General features: G+C 38.4%; 1 protein-coding gene across 1 annotated transcript in view; it reads right to left on the bottom strand.

The window, feature by feature from the left end:
* Positions 1–15,056, bottom strand: part of DNAlig4 (DNA ligase 4) — a 115,249-nt gene that overhangs the window by 81,855 nt on the left and 18,338 nt on the right. The window contains exon 16 of the mRNA XM_068393203.1: positions 1,381–1,549. Within this exon, the coding sequence (XP_068249304.1) occupies positions 1,381–1,549 (169 nt within the window). The remainder of the gene's footprint in view (positions 1–1,380; positions 1,550–15,056) is intronic.

Here is a 15,056-nt window from a genome sequence, read left to right as displayed (position 1 = left end):
TATATATATATATATATATATATATATATATATATATATATATATATATATATATATATATATATATATATATATATATATATATATATATATATATATATATATATATATATATATATATATATATATATATATATATATATATATATATATATATATATATATATATATATATATATATTATATATATATATATATATATATATATAATATATATATATATATATATATATATATATATATATATATATATATATATATATATATATATATATATATATATATATATATATATATATATATATATATATATATATATATATATATATATATATATATATATATATATATATATATATATATATATATATATATATATATATATATATATATATATATATATATATATATATATATATATATATATATATATATATATATATATATATATATATATATATATATATAATATATATATATATATATATATATATATATATATATATATATATATATATATATATATATATATATATATATATATATATATATATATATATATATATATATATATATATATATATATATATATATATATATATATATATATATATATATATATATATATATATATATATATATATATATATATATATATATATATATATATATATATATATATATATATATATATATATATATATATATATATATATATATATATATATATATATATATATATTATATATATATATATATATATATATATATATATATATATATATATATATATATATATATATATATATATATATATATATATATATATATATATATATATATATATATATATATATATATATATATATATATATATATATATATATATATATATATATATATATATATATATATATATATATATATATATATATATATATATATATATATATATATATATATATATATATATATATATATATATATATATATATATATATATATATATATATATATATATATATATATATATATATATATATATATATATATATATATATATATATATATATATATATATATATATATAATAAGATCAAACAACCTTTGGATAGAATGGAAAAGCATGTCTGTATTGTACAAGTTGAACCTGAAGACAAAAGTGAAGTCTTTGACAGGGGGGGGGGGTTAATCGGCCGTGCTCACCACCTGTTGTTAACTACCATTTTAACAAATTCAACAGTAGTTTCAGTTGTACGTAAGACATTTCATATTTCAAAGGACGAAGGCCTGCAAATGCGTAGGAACAAACAGTTTACTTCATGACCTTATGAAATATGGTTACAGTGCAAGGATTGTCACTAAATACAAAACACTTACAGCCTGTGGCTCCCGTTCGGTCTTCTTTCTCAGCAGATCTCGATATTGTGTGATGAATTTCAAAAGCATTTCCTTTTTGTTTCCCTTTACAGCAGACTGGACTTTGTCCAACATTTTGCAGACTTGCGACCATGGCACAAGAGAAGCAACCGACACACTCTTTGACATCCTATGAAAAAGAGATATTACCTCATTAAATATTAAAAAATTTTAATAATAAAGTTTATTATTTTGATACAGTATATATATACAGTACAGTACTTACTTTCAGGTTACAGTGCTTATATCTACGAAGCATAAACTTTCAATGTTTAATAGAAGAAAAAATTAGACTATATACCCTCCTCCAAGAATGCCCCCTGTACATACCCTAAGCCAGGGGAGTAGCCCTTGAATGGAGCTCTTCATAATATTCATGTTGATATAATCCATATGACATAATAATAGTCTGTATTGAAAAATGATATTTTAATTATAAAATAAATTTTTGAATATACTTACCCGGTGAATATATAATAGCTGCAACTCTGTTGCTCGACAGACAAAAAAACAGTAAAAACTCGCCAGCGATCGCTATACAGGTTGCGGGTGTGCCCACCAGCGCCAACTGTCGGCCAGATACCACACTCGATGTAAACAAAGACTCAATTTCTTCTCATCCCACTGCGTCTCTATTGGGGAGGAAGGGAGGGTCGTTTAATTTATATATTCACCAGGTAAGTATATTCAAAAATTTATTTTATAATTAAAATATCATTTTTAAATATTTAACTTAGCCGGTGAATATATAATAGCTGATTCACACCCAAGGAGGTGGGTAGAGACCAGTTAAATATGTTTACATCGTATAAGCTAAGAGTTTTTATTTCATTTTGGAAGTTATCAATATAACAAAAAAAAAATAAATAGGTACCTGGTAAGGAAGTCGACTTAGACGATTACTCTGCCTTGTAAGTACGTCTTCCTTACAGAGCCTAGCGATCCTCTTAGGATGCTGACAGACCCCTAGGAGCTGAAGTATCAAGGGCTGCAACCCATACAACAGGACCTCATCAAACCCCTAATCTGGGCGCTCTCAAGAAATGACTTTGACCACCCGCCAAATCAACCAGGATGCGAAAGGTTTCTTAGCCTTCCGGACAACCCATAAAAACAACATTAAAACATTTCAAGAGACAGATTAAAAGGATATGGAATTAGGGAATTGTAGTGGTTGAGCCCTCACCCACTACTGCACTCGCTGCTACGAATGGTCCCAGTATGTAGCAGTTCTCGTAAAGAGACTGGACATCTTTCAAGTAAAATGACGCGAACACTGACTTGCTTCTCCAATAGGTTGCGTCCATTATACTTTGCAGAGATCTATTTTGCTTAAAGAACACGGAAGTTGCTACAGCTCTAACTTCGTGCGTCTTAACCTTAAGCAAAGATCGGTCTTCCTCACTCAGATGTGAATGAGCTTCTCGTATTAACAATCTGATAAAGTATGACAAAGCATTCTTTGACATAGGCAAGGATGGTTTCTTAACTGAACACCATAAAGCTTCAGATTGGCCTCGTAAAGGTTTAGTACGATCTAAATAGAACTTGAGAGCTCTAACAGGGCATAAGACTCTTTCTAGTTCATTGCCTACGATCTTCGATAAGCTGAGAATATCGAAAGATTTAGGCCAAGGCCTAGAAAACCAAGTTGCAGCGAACAAGTAGCTTTTTCCGACGAAAATCCGATGTTCTTGCTGAAGGCATGAATCTCACTGACTCTTTTAGCCGAGGCTAAGCATACCAGGAAAAGAGTCTTAAGAGTGAGATCTTTCAGGGAGGCTGACTGTAAAGGCTCAAACCTGTCTGACATGAGGAATCTTAGTACCACGTCTAAATTCCACCCAGGAGTAGCCAAACGACGCTCCTTAGTGGTCTCAAAAGACTTAAGGAGGTCTTGCAGATCTTTATTGTTAGAAAGATCTAAGCCTCTATGCCAGAAGACCGATGCCAACATGCTTCTGTAGCCCTTGATAGTGGGAGCTGAAAGGGATCGTCCTTTTCTCAGGTATAAGAGAAAATCAGCTATTTGGGCTATAGAGGTACTGGTCAAGGATACAGAAACTGACTTGCACCAGTCTCGGAAGACTTCCCACTTCGATTGGTAGACTCTAATGGTAGACGCTCTCCTTGCTCTAGCAATCGCACTGGCTGCCTCCTTCGAAAAGCCTCTAGCTCTCGAGAGTCTTTCGATAGTCTGAAGGCAGTCAGACGAAGAGCGTGGAGGCCTTGGTGTACCTTCTTTACGTGTGGCTGACGTAGAAGGTCTACTCTTAGAGGAAGACTTCTGGGAACGTCTACTAACCATCGAAGTATCTCGGTGAACCATTCTCTCGCGGGCCAGAGGGGAGCAACTAACGTCAACCTTGTCCCTTCGTGAGAGGCAAACTTCTGCAGTACCTTGTTGACAATCTTGAATGGTGGGAATGCGTAGAGATCCAGATGTGACCAATCTAGGAGGAAGGCATCTATATGTATTGCTGCTGGGTCCGGGACTGGAGAGCAATAGATTGGAAGCCTCTTGGTCAGCGAGGTTGCAAAGAGATCTATGGTGGGTTGACCCCAAGTGGCCCAAAGTCTCTTGCACACATCCTTGTGGAGGGTCCATTCGGTTGGAATTACTTGCCCTTTCCGACTGAGACAATCTGCTAGGACGTTCAAGTCGCCCTGGATAAACCTCGTTACTAGGGAGATGCCTCGACCTTTTGACCAGATGAGCAGGTCCCTTGCGATCTCGTACAATGTCAGTGAGTGGGTACCTCCTTGTTTGGAGATGTACGCCAAGGCCGTGGTGTTGTCCGAGTTTACTTCCACCACTTTGCCTCGAAGGAGATACTCGAAGCTTTTCAAGGCCAGATGAACTGCCAACAGCTCCTTGCAGTTGATATGCATGCTCCTCTGACTCGAGTTCCACAGACCTGAGCATTCCCGACCGTCCAGCGTCGCGCCCCAGCCCAAGTCCGATGCGTCCCAGAAGAGAACGTGGTTGGGTATCTGAACAGCCAGGGGAAGACCCTCTCTTAGGTTGATATTGTCCTTCCACCAAGTCAGACAAGACTTTATCTTTCCGGAAATCGGGATCGAGACCGCCTCTAGCGTCTTGTCCTTTTTCCAGTGAAAAGCCAGATGGAATTGAAGAGGACGGAGGTGTAGTCTTCCTAGTGATACAAATTGCTCCAGGGATGACAGCGTCCCTACCAGACTCATCCACAGCCTGACTGAGCAGCGTTCTTTCTTCAGCATCTTCTGTATGGAGAGCAGGGCTTGATCTATTCTGGGGGCCGACGGAAAAGCCCGAAAAGCTTGACTGTAAATCTCCATCCCTAAATACAGAATAGTTTGGGATGGGACCAGCTGCGACTTTTCCAAATTGACTAGGAGTCCCAATTCCTTGGTCAGATCTAGAGTCCACTTGAGATCCTTCAGACAGCGACGACTGGAAGAGGCTCTGAGAAGCCAGTCGTCCAAATAAAGGGAGGCTCGGATGTCCGATAAGTGGAGGAATTTCGCCACATTCCTCATCAGCCTCGTAAATACGAGAGGAGCTGTGCTTAGGCCAAAGCACAGGGCCCGAAACTGGTAAACCACATCTTCGAAGACGAATCTTAGAAAAGGTTGGGAGTCTGAGTTAATGGGGATGTGGAAGTAGGCGTCCCTTAGGTCTAGCGAGACCATCCAGTCTTCCTTTCTGACCGCTGCTAAGACTGACTTTGTGGTCTCCATGGAAAACTTCGTCTTTGTGACAAAGACATTCAGAGCACTGACATCTAGCACCGGTCTCCAACCTCCTGTCTTCTTTGATACTAGGAAGAGACGGTTGTAAAACCCCGGTGATTGAAGGTCCGAGACTTTGACCACCGCTCCCTTCTCTAGCAAAAGAAACACTTCCAGTTTCAGGGCTTGTCTCTTTTCTTCCTCTCTGTACCTGGGAGAGAGATCGATGGGGGACGTCGCTAGAGGGGGTTTGCGTACAAAAGGGATTTTGTACCCCTCTCTGAGTAACCTCACAGATTGTTGATCTGCGCCTCTCTTCTCCCAGGCTTGCCAGAAGTTCTTGAGTCTGGCTCCTACTGCTGTCTGAAGTTGCGGGCAGTCAGACTCTGCCCTTAGAGGACTTGGATCCTTTCCTCTTCCCTCGCTTCCCTTCGGCACGAGCACCTCCCCTGCTGGAGGCTCTGCCACGAAAGGGCGGAATAAAGCGAGACGCTGGAGTGTCTATCCTCGGTCTAGCAGACAATGTAGGCAAAGGGGGAGCTTTGCGAGCCGAGGACGCAACTAGATCGTGGGTGTCCTTCTGAACTAAAGACAAGGCAATTTCCTTAACCAAGACTTCAGGAAACAGGCACTTGGAAAGGGGAGCAAAGAGTAGCTCAGATCTTTGGCATAGCATCACTCCAGCAGACAGGAAAGAACATAGAGACTCTCGCTTCTTCAGGACTCCGGACGTGAATGAGGCGGCAAGCTCGTTGGACCCATCACGGACGGCCTTGTCCATGCAGGACATAATGAGCAAGGAAACATCCTTATCTGCAGAAGAGATTTTCCTGCTCAGGGCTCCTAAGCACCAGTCTAGGAAGTTAAAGACTTCGAAAGCCCTAAATATACCTTTAAGAAGGTGGTCCAGGTCCGATGGTGACCAACAAATCTTTGAGCGTCTCATGGCAAGGCGGCGGGGAGAGTCTACAAGACTTGAGAAGTCGCCCTGGGCAGAGGCAGGAACTCCCAAGCCGAGAACTTCTCCCGTGGCATACCAGACGCTCGATCTAGACGAGAGTTTAGATGGGGGAAAGGCAAATGCTGTCTTTCCTAAACTCTTCTTGGTCTCCAACCAATCTCCCAACAGCCGCAAAGCTCTCTTGGATGAGCGAGAGAGAACGAGTTTAGTAAAGGCAGGTACGGTAGCAGGCACGCCTAATACAAACTCCAACGGCGGCGAACGAGGAGCCACAGAAACAAAGTGGTCAGGGAACAACTCCTTAAATACCACCATGAATTTTCTAAAGTCCAAGGATGGTTGAGTTGCCTTAGGCTCATCAAGTTCTGAAGGTTGATCCTCTTGTGGTTCAGCAACGTCCTCATCTGATAGTTCCTCATCCGATAACTGATGAGGAAACGGCAAAGGAGTGGGCAACGTTTGACTCGCCGAGTCCGGTCGCACTGGTGCATGCGTGACGGAGCCGGACGCAGCGTCATGGAACTGCTGCACAGTCTGGGAACTGTCAACAACCATGGGTGCGCGAGGACGCACAGTGTCTACCCAAGACTGTTTAGACCGTCTGGGTTGTGCAGTCAAAACCATACCGGGTTCCGGAGGTTGACGCACCGCGTCAAAACAAGTCACCTCTGATGGTTGATGAACGTCCTGAACGTCAACAACCACCTCCGTGCGTCGCCTAACGTCAACGTGCGGCTGGCAACCCACACTGGGTCGCACCGGTGGAGGTACAACCCCAACTGGTAGACGCGAGAAAGCTACCTCAGCGTCAACAGGACGCACAAAAGACCGCTTGGATGGTTGTTGGCCAGAAGGTTCAGCAGCAACCTTCTCCGCATTGAAGTCCTCCATCAAGGACGCAAGCTTGGACTGCATGTCCTGCAGCAACACCCATTTAGGGTCTACGGCAGCAGGTGCGGCAACAGACGGGGTGAGCGACTGAGGCGGCACAGCTTTGCCTCTCTTAGGCGGCGAGCAGTCATCAGATGACGGCAACGAGTCCGAACTGACCCAGTGGCTACAACCGGGACGTTGGACTTGTCCTGAAGGGACTGACTTACGCTTCAAAGGTCGGGAGACCTTGGTCCAGGGTTTCTTACGAGAAACACCTTCGGAAGACGAGGTAAAACTGGGCTCTCTCGTCTTACGTTGGTAGGGGCGATCTTGGGGAGATACACCTGATACCATAGAGGGAACGTCTGTTCGCTGATCAAGGCCTCTCGAACCCATGAGTCGTACGACATTGCTTCTCCCCTGGGCTTGGGAGCTTGCAAGAGGTCCCGGACTAGGAGGACGACAGGCACGAACAGACGAACCCTCAAGCGCAACACTGTTCACAACACTTTGAGAAACACTAGGCACTTTAACACTTTCCGCCGTGCCACTTGGGCACTTTAGTTCCTTTACGTCCGCCATGAGTTGATTTCGGTCACTTGCAAGGGCCTCAACTCTCTCCCCCAAGGCATGGATAGCACGCATCATGTCTGCCATCGATGGTTCCTGAGTGCTAGGAGGGGGGTTAGGAACAACCACTACAGGGGAAGGATTAGGTTCAGGGGCATGTGGAGAGGAAAAATCTACCGACCTAGAAGAACTTCTCCTTACCCTATCTCTCTCTAGTCTGCGTGTATACTTCTCAAATTCGATAAAATCGAATTCCGAAAGGCCCACGCATTCTTCACACCGATCTTCCAATTGACAGGTTTTACCCCGACAATTGGAACAAACAGTGTGAGGGTCGAGAGAAGCCTTTGGAAGACGCCTATGACAGTCCCTAGCATTACATTTTCTGAACTTGGGAACTTGTGAAAGGTCAGCCATTTTGAATTGGTCAAGGGAAAATTAAAAAAAAAACGATCTAAGTCATCAACAATTAATCCGATCCAAAAAAAGAGTTCAAGGATTTATTTGAAGAAAAACACCTGTACTGCAAAAGCTCAAACCAAATTAAAGTACTTCACCAAATATAATGTGAAAAAAACTCCAGGTTCAACAGCGAGTAAAGTACGTCTTGTCGACACGTCGACAGAGAAGAAATTGAGTCTTTGTTTACATCGAGTGTGGTATCTGGCCGACAGTTGGCGCTGGTGGGCACACCCGCAACCTGTATAGCGATCGCTGGCGAGTTTTTACTGTTTTTTTTGTCTGTCGAGCAACAGAGTTGCAGCTATTATATATTCACCGGCTAAGTTAAATATTTAAAAAATGTTTTCATATTTCCTGCAAGTTATTTTGTATTTCATGCCCTCATCCCCTCTAGAACATGTCCCAAAAATTTAAATGTTTAGTTATTGCAAATAGCAGTGCTCTACTTGTTGTAGGTCAGCAAGACTTTAATATATTAAGAAAAAAAAAAAAAATTATCCATACAAAACTCATAAACTGTACTATATTCCTCTGAATCAAATAAATGTACCGGCTAACTAAAGTAATAACTTAGCAATTAAAAAAGAAAAAAAAAATATATATATATATATATATATATATATATATATATATATATATATATATATATATATATATATATATATATATATATATATATATATATATTGCCAATTTTATGAGTACCCAATCCTAATCTTCAACTGGTGATACCAAAAACCATATGCCCCAATAATACTATATGTCTAACTAAATAAGCATTTTGTGTGATGTAGATTTTTGAGTTAGGACACCATCAATGTTTAGCTTCATTATTTTGAAATGATTTAAGAAATTGAGGTTAGTAATGGTTGCCCCACATAGAATTCTCAACCGAAAAGGTGCTTAGATTACGCCTATTTTGTTATATTATAACAAGAGAATATCTTTGCGATTTCATTAAAATAACCAAAAGAATATCTTAATAGCTTCAGGCAAATTACGTGAAGTAGCCTTGCCAAATGTAACAGTTTTATCAAACAGATTTTGTATAAATAAAAAAGTAAATACTGTAAAACAAATAAAAAAAATCCTCTATTTTTTCCTAGAGTAGTTACAGTCTACAGCATTAATTAATATTAAATCATAAATTGTGCTATTTACCCAGAATATTCCTTTATTTTTCTTACTAAGCCATGTCATGTTGGAGTAACTTTATCAAAGTTACTCAAATATAAATTGCCAACCATCGTTAGGTTAATGTAAGCTACTTATTATGGTATAACTAAACAAACACCTCGCTCTGAAACACTGGGATGTGCAATGAATAAAAGAATATGGAATTCTAGATCGGTAAAAAGAAGTACATACGAAGGTACGGCAAAAATCTCCATTCTTCTGAAAGAGGTCTTAATATCAAGTATCAAGGGAGGAGACAGAATTGGAAAAACACTAATTTTCACAATAAATCACCCTGGCGTCGTAAATACGAAGGTAAGAGGCAAAAAACATATGCAGTTTGGAGATGTCCTGTCACCTAATTAAGGGGTATGAATGTCAAAGCCCTGTCCTTAAAAAACAGCATTAACTGGCCAGCCCCCTTAGGTTGAAACATAGGTAATGGTAAAATCAAACTCATTCTCATATCAGTATTGCAAATTCATAACTTCCAATCATTAATACATATACTGTATAACATTTGTATACTTGAAGTTTTGATGTACTATTTTTCAGTACTGCACAGTATTGCAAACTCAATCGCCAAAAAATAAATAACATTAGTGTGCTTGAAGGATTGATGTAATTTTTTTTTTCTTCACAAGAGAGAGCAAATAAAAGGATGGTTAGGCGTGAAGTTCCCACATAGATTGGATCATTTGGACGGGGCATTAGATGTTAGGCAAGGTGTAAATTCCAATGACGCAGATAAAGGAACAATTTTCTGATGTATATCATATCATTTGTTTAAATTCTGCACCATTTATATGTTAAAAATTTTAAATTTATAAGAGAGCTCTGTAGGTATTTCAGTGCAAGAGATTAATAGGTCAAGGCTTACTTACAGGTCTAGGCTTACTTTACCATTAATTGTTTTCCCCAGTATATTTTCCCACCCTAAAATTCAGGTTAACGACTGGATAACCCCCTTATCGGGCGGATATATTAGGGTATATCTCACTAATTATCTATCAGCCCCTAAATAAATGTCATTTTCAAAGAAAACGAGTTGTCCTTACGGAAAAAGTAATTTGTATCAGAAAATGTTTGACCAGAACTATAACAAAACCACCTAGGCTACGTGCCTAACCTATTTTGGGGGTTGTCTAGGACTCCTTGGTAAAAGAGAGTTCCTGCAGATAAATAAATTTATATTTAGGGAAGCCTTTGTATATTAGCGGCCAGTTCCTCTCATGTGGATTAAAGTTGGACACAAACTAACCTAAACCTCCCTCCCTCACATAACCTACAAGCCGTGTCCTTACCTACTTACCTAACAGGGGTGCTAACGCCCCCTTGCGACCCCCCTTAAAGTGCCGTATTCTAATTTAGCTGCAATCATACATACAGGTGTCTGTTATCATACATACATCCCCTTACGACTTGTAAGATAACTTAACTCACAATCCACGTCGAGATGAAGCACGATCTTGGAGCTAAACTGGCTTACCTTGTGTGTACAACCTAGGCCTATATCCTGTGGCACGACAGATGAATCACACGTATATAACTAATACCTAAAACGCAGGTTTTAAATACCGTAGGATCTAATAAGTTGTTAATTGTCGTCAAGGTAACAGAGAAAATATATCAATTTCCGACACCGTATGACCATACTGAACATGTACTAGACTGTCAAACCTTCTCAATAGTAGTACACGAGTTGCAATGATTTACAACGGCACCCCGAACTTTGTTATTTGTTTATAAACTCTACCGTAATCTTCTTGAGAATGAAAAACGAAACATTTGCCAATGCCGCCTAATTTCATTTCTTCATTATGGACTAAAAGGATATAAATGAGCAATTGAAAAATTGTCTTACACATGTTAAACAATAGTAGCTTTTTAAGCACAAACATATAATTGGAATAAAACTGAATGCATAACGTTGGGAAAAAAATGTCAATAGTAATCTAATCTAATAGGATTATAAAGTCGGTAACTTACAAATTCTTCAAATGAATTATTGTGTAGTTGTCAAAATTCCATTTGAGAAATAATGTTTTTGTTATAAAATCCGTTATAATTTACTAAAGATTCAAACTATTGGCCTTGAACTATGGACACTGTTTGAGTACCATTGGATACTTATCAACACTAGAATATTATTTAGAATATACGCTTTGCCCCCTTGAAGTTCAAGATCACCCAATGACCCCCTAAGCTCCGAGTCACCCATCACCCCTTCAACCTTGGAATAAAATCACCTCATCACTCCAAGTTCTAAATCACCCCTAGAAGTTCTAGGTCACCCCAATCACCCCTTAGGCTCATGGTCACACCACCACCCCTTTACCCTTCCAATTAACCCATCACCTCTTCAAGCTCTAAATCAACACCCCCCCCCCCTTGAAATTCTAGGTCACCCCAATCACCCCTTAGATCCTAGTCACCCATCAACTATTCAACCATAGACTAAAATCACCCCTTCAAGCTGTAAATCACCCCCCTGAAGTTTTGTGTTACCTCAATCATCCATTTGGATTCCAAGGAACCCCACCAAATCTTTTAACCTTAGAATATCACCCCCATCACGCTTTCAAGCTGTATATCATCTCTTAAAGTTCTATGCCACCCCAATCACCCCTTTGAACTCCAAGCAACCCCACCACCCTTTTAAAATTAGAATAAAATCACCCCTCCAAGTTCTAAATGACCCCTTGAAGTTCTAGGTCACCCTTATCACTCCTTAGGAACAAAGTAACCCCACCGCCCTTCAACCTTAGAATAAAGTCACCCCATCACTCCCCTTCAACCTCTAAATCACCCCCTTGAAGTACTAGGTCACCCCAATAACCCCTTAGGCACCAAGTCACCCCACTGCCCCTCCATCCTTAGAGTAAAATCACCCCTTCAAGTTCTAAATCACTCCTTGAAGTTCTAGGTCACCCCAATCACCCCTTAGGCTCCAAGTCACCTATGAAGATTTCATTAATAATTCTATGAGCGATTTTTATGCCATAGCCACTCACTGAATCCATAGCTTTATCAGCCTCATCTGCTTTCCTGTCAAAATATTTCCTCCACCAGTCACTTTCGTATATACACATATATACATATATGTATGTATATATATATATATATATATATATATATATATATATATATATATATATATATATATATATATATATATATATATAAAGTACATATTCATATATGCATATTAATGTATATTTGTGTACTTACATACATACATACACACACACAAACATGTGTGTGTGTTTCGTAATCATGTTCCCTTTTGTATTAAAGCTGTGCAAAATAAATCAATATAAGATATTCGCTCTAAAAATAAAAATGAAATGTTTAATATAGTCCGGTCTTTACTATTCACTTATAAGTAAAATTTACCTGGAATCAAAACTTCACCGTCCGTATGGTATTGGTTTAAAATCTGGCATTTCAAGCAGTTAACCACTATAAGATAAAAAAACATGATAGTGAACTTTTATGGTGTCTCAGTTAATTATTCCAAGTCCTTAAGTTCATGCCAAGCCTCTCATTCCCTTAAACCTCACTACTTCGGTTAGAGATGTCTTTTGGGCAAGGGTCGGTGCTTGCATAAGACAGGCTCAATCAATCAAAGCCAACTAACCGATTTCTTATGCATGAACTAGATTCCCTATTATATGGGTCAACAGAATTTCATGTTAGGTTTGTTGTGCTCTATTGGTAACGACTCTGCCTGGTGATCGCCAGACTGGGGTTCGAGTCCCGCTCAAACTCGTTAGTAGTGTCTGTAACCTCACCAACCTTGCGAGCTAAGGATGGGGGGTCTGGGAGACCCTATAGGTCTACCTGTTGAGTCATCAGCAGCCATTGCCTGACCCTTGCTTTGGTGAAGAAGGGGCTAGGGCATTGATAATATGTATATATGGTTAGTCTCTAGGGTACTGTCCTGCTTGCTATGGCAATGTCACCGTCTCTTGCCTCTGCCAGTCATGAGTAGCCTTTAAACCTTTATTATATTATTCGGTTAGACTTAACCCTTGGCACATATGTATGCACGAGAGAGGTTACATTTTACATGGTTGTTTTCATTGTACAGTACTCCAAAGTGTAGGATCTTCTCATTATTGATTGCATGAATATACATTTTTTTATTTCATGAAAATATGTTAAAAAAAAAAAAGAAGTAATTCACGTGTTATAAACAATGTAAAAAAAAATGTATTTTGGATATACCTGTTTTTGAGACACCGTCTCTTGTTATGTTTGGGCTACAATCAACAATGTTTGACATTCAGGAAATAACCCATCAATTCGAAAACTACTGCGATAAAAAAAAGAAAAATAATTACTTAAGAAAGTTATGCCGTCTGCTAACAAATAAAATGGGAACTACAGGTTAGACAGTATGAGATCTTCCTACTTCCTGTTTTCCGGGCCTCATTTGGACCAATTGCTGCTCACAGCAGACTCCTGGGGTTTTTTGCAAGTTTCTAAGATTCTTTATATGCTGCAAGGTCCGTGTTCCTGTTTCAGCCAGCCTTGCACTTTATCCCAGGTCATTACTAACTTTTCTCGCTATATATTGTTCAACTTCAAATTAGGAGTGTATAAATATCAGTCAAACAAATTATGAATATCAAAATCAGGTACATTTCTCAAATCTAGAGTTTTGAAACGTAGCAGTAAATCAATGTAATATACACACCCTAATCTTTAAAGCTCTCTCTTTTATTATGGTATTGAACTATATGCAGCCTATTTTTCTGCAATTCTCCAAACGGCAGGAAATAACAATTTCATAGATTTAATATCGAAGAGATCATATTACTATGGCAATTCTAAAAGTTGAAATTTCAAATGGAATAGCCAAGCACACGTGTCTCTTCATTTTTCATTAGTTTTAGGGTATGATGAGGCAGGTCCCAATTATTGTTGAGTGTCTGTCGATAGTGACCTGAATTAGCATTTCATGTAAGTTGGCATTCCTTTCTTCATCAGCATAGTCATCAGCAGTGATAACAGCCGCCAATTAAAACATTACATATATTCTATCTTACACTATCTTAAACCCATGACAATCTGGTCTTAGATGTCTTGGGTCAAATCAATACTCAAAATAGAAAATTGGTAAAACTCCCTTTATTTTCATATGTAGAGGCATATGCTTATAAACACTTTCGAAAAACGGCCAACATGCTTATTAACGTTTACTGTGCCCAAAGTTTCATTAGTAGTGTATATAGCCTACTGTATACTCATCCAGCACTATAGATGCATGAATACAGTCACGGAACCGGAAAGAACTCTTTCCAGGGAGGAATTCCAGTGAAACACCAACATTGGCACAGAAGATTTTAGCATTATCTCAATAATTGAGAAACTATATCCAATTTGCACTGAATGGAGCTTTTATAGAAAAAAAATCATTTACATTCCAGTGCTCAAGTCCCATCTAAAGAAGCAGAGACTCACACGTCTTTCCTTATTTGTGTTTCATTTCCTTCTACATCTTGAAAAGCTTCAGACTTTAAGCTGTCAATTCTGCTATAAAAGGATTCCTTATGACTAGTTCACTATACATTCTACTTTACTCTCAAATTCATACCTTGGATATGATGTTGTCCTTGTAAATACTAAAATACACCATTGATCTCAGCCACTGGAACCAAAACTATGATCTATTCCTTGAATTTTGACCAGACCCCTTCATTTCACCGGTTTTCGTGGCGCCACCTCTTGTGTTTATCCGTGGGAATTTTCAGTATCCATGTAGACTTTCCAGTTGGCTTTCCATACTTTCATCTGTCTCCTCACTAGCTTTCTTCCACTTGTTACCCACCGTTAATCATTGTATTATATCCTCTTTTGATCTGCATAAACATCA

Source organism: Palaemon carinicauda, chromosome 19, assembly GCF_036898095.1.
Source record: "Palaemon carinicauda isolate YSFRI2023 chromosome 19, ASM3689809v2, whole genome shotgun sequence".
Classification (NCBI taxonomy): domain Eukaryota; kingdom Metazoa; phylum Arthropoda; class Malacostraca; order Decapoda; family Palaemonidae; genus Palaemon; species Palaemon carinicauda.
The sequence above is the reverse complement of the archived record's forward strand: the minus strand, read 5'-3'. Positions and strand labels throughout refer to the sequence as shown.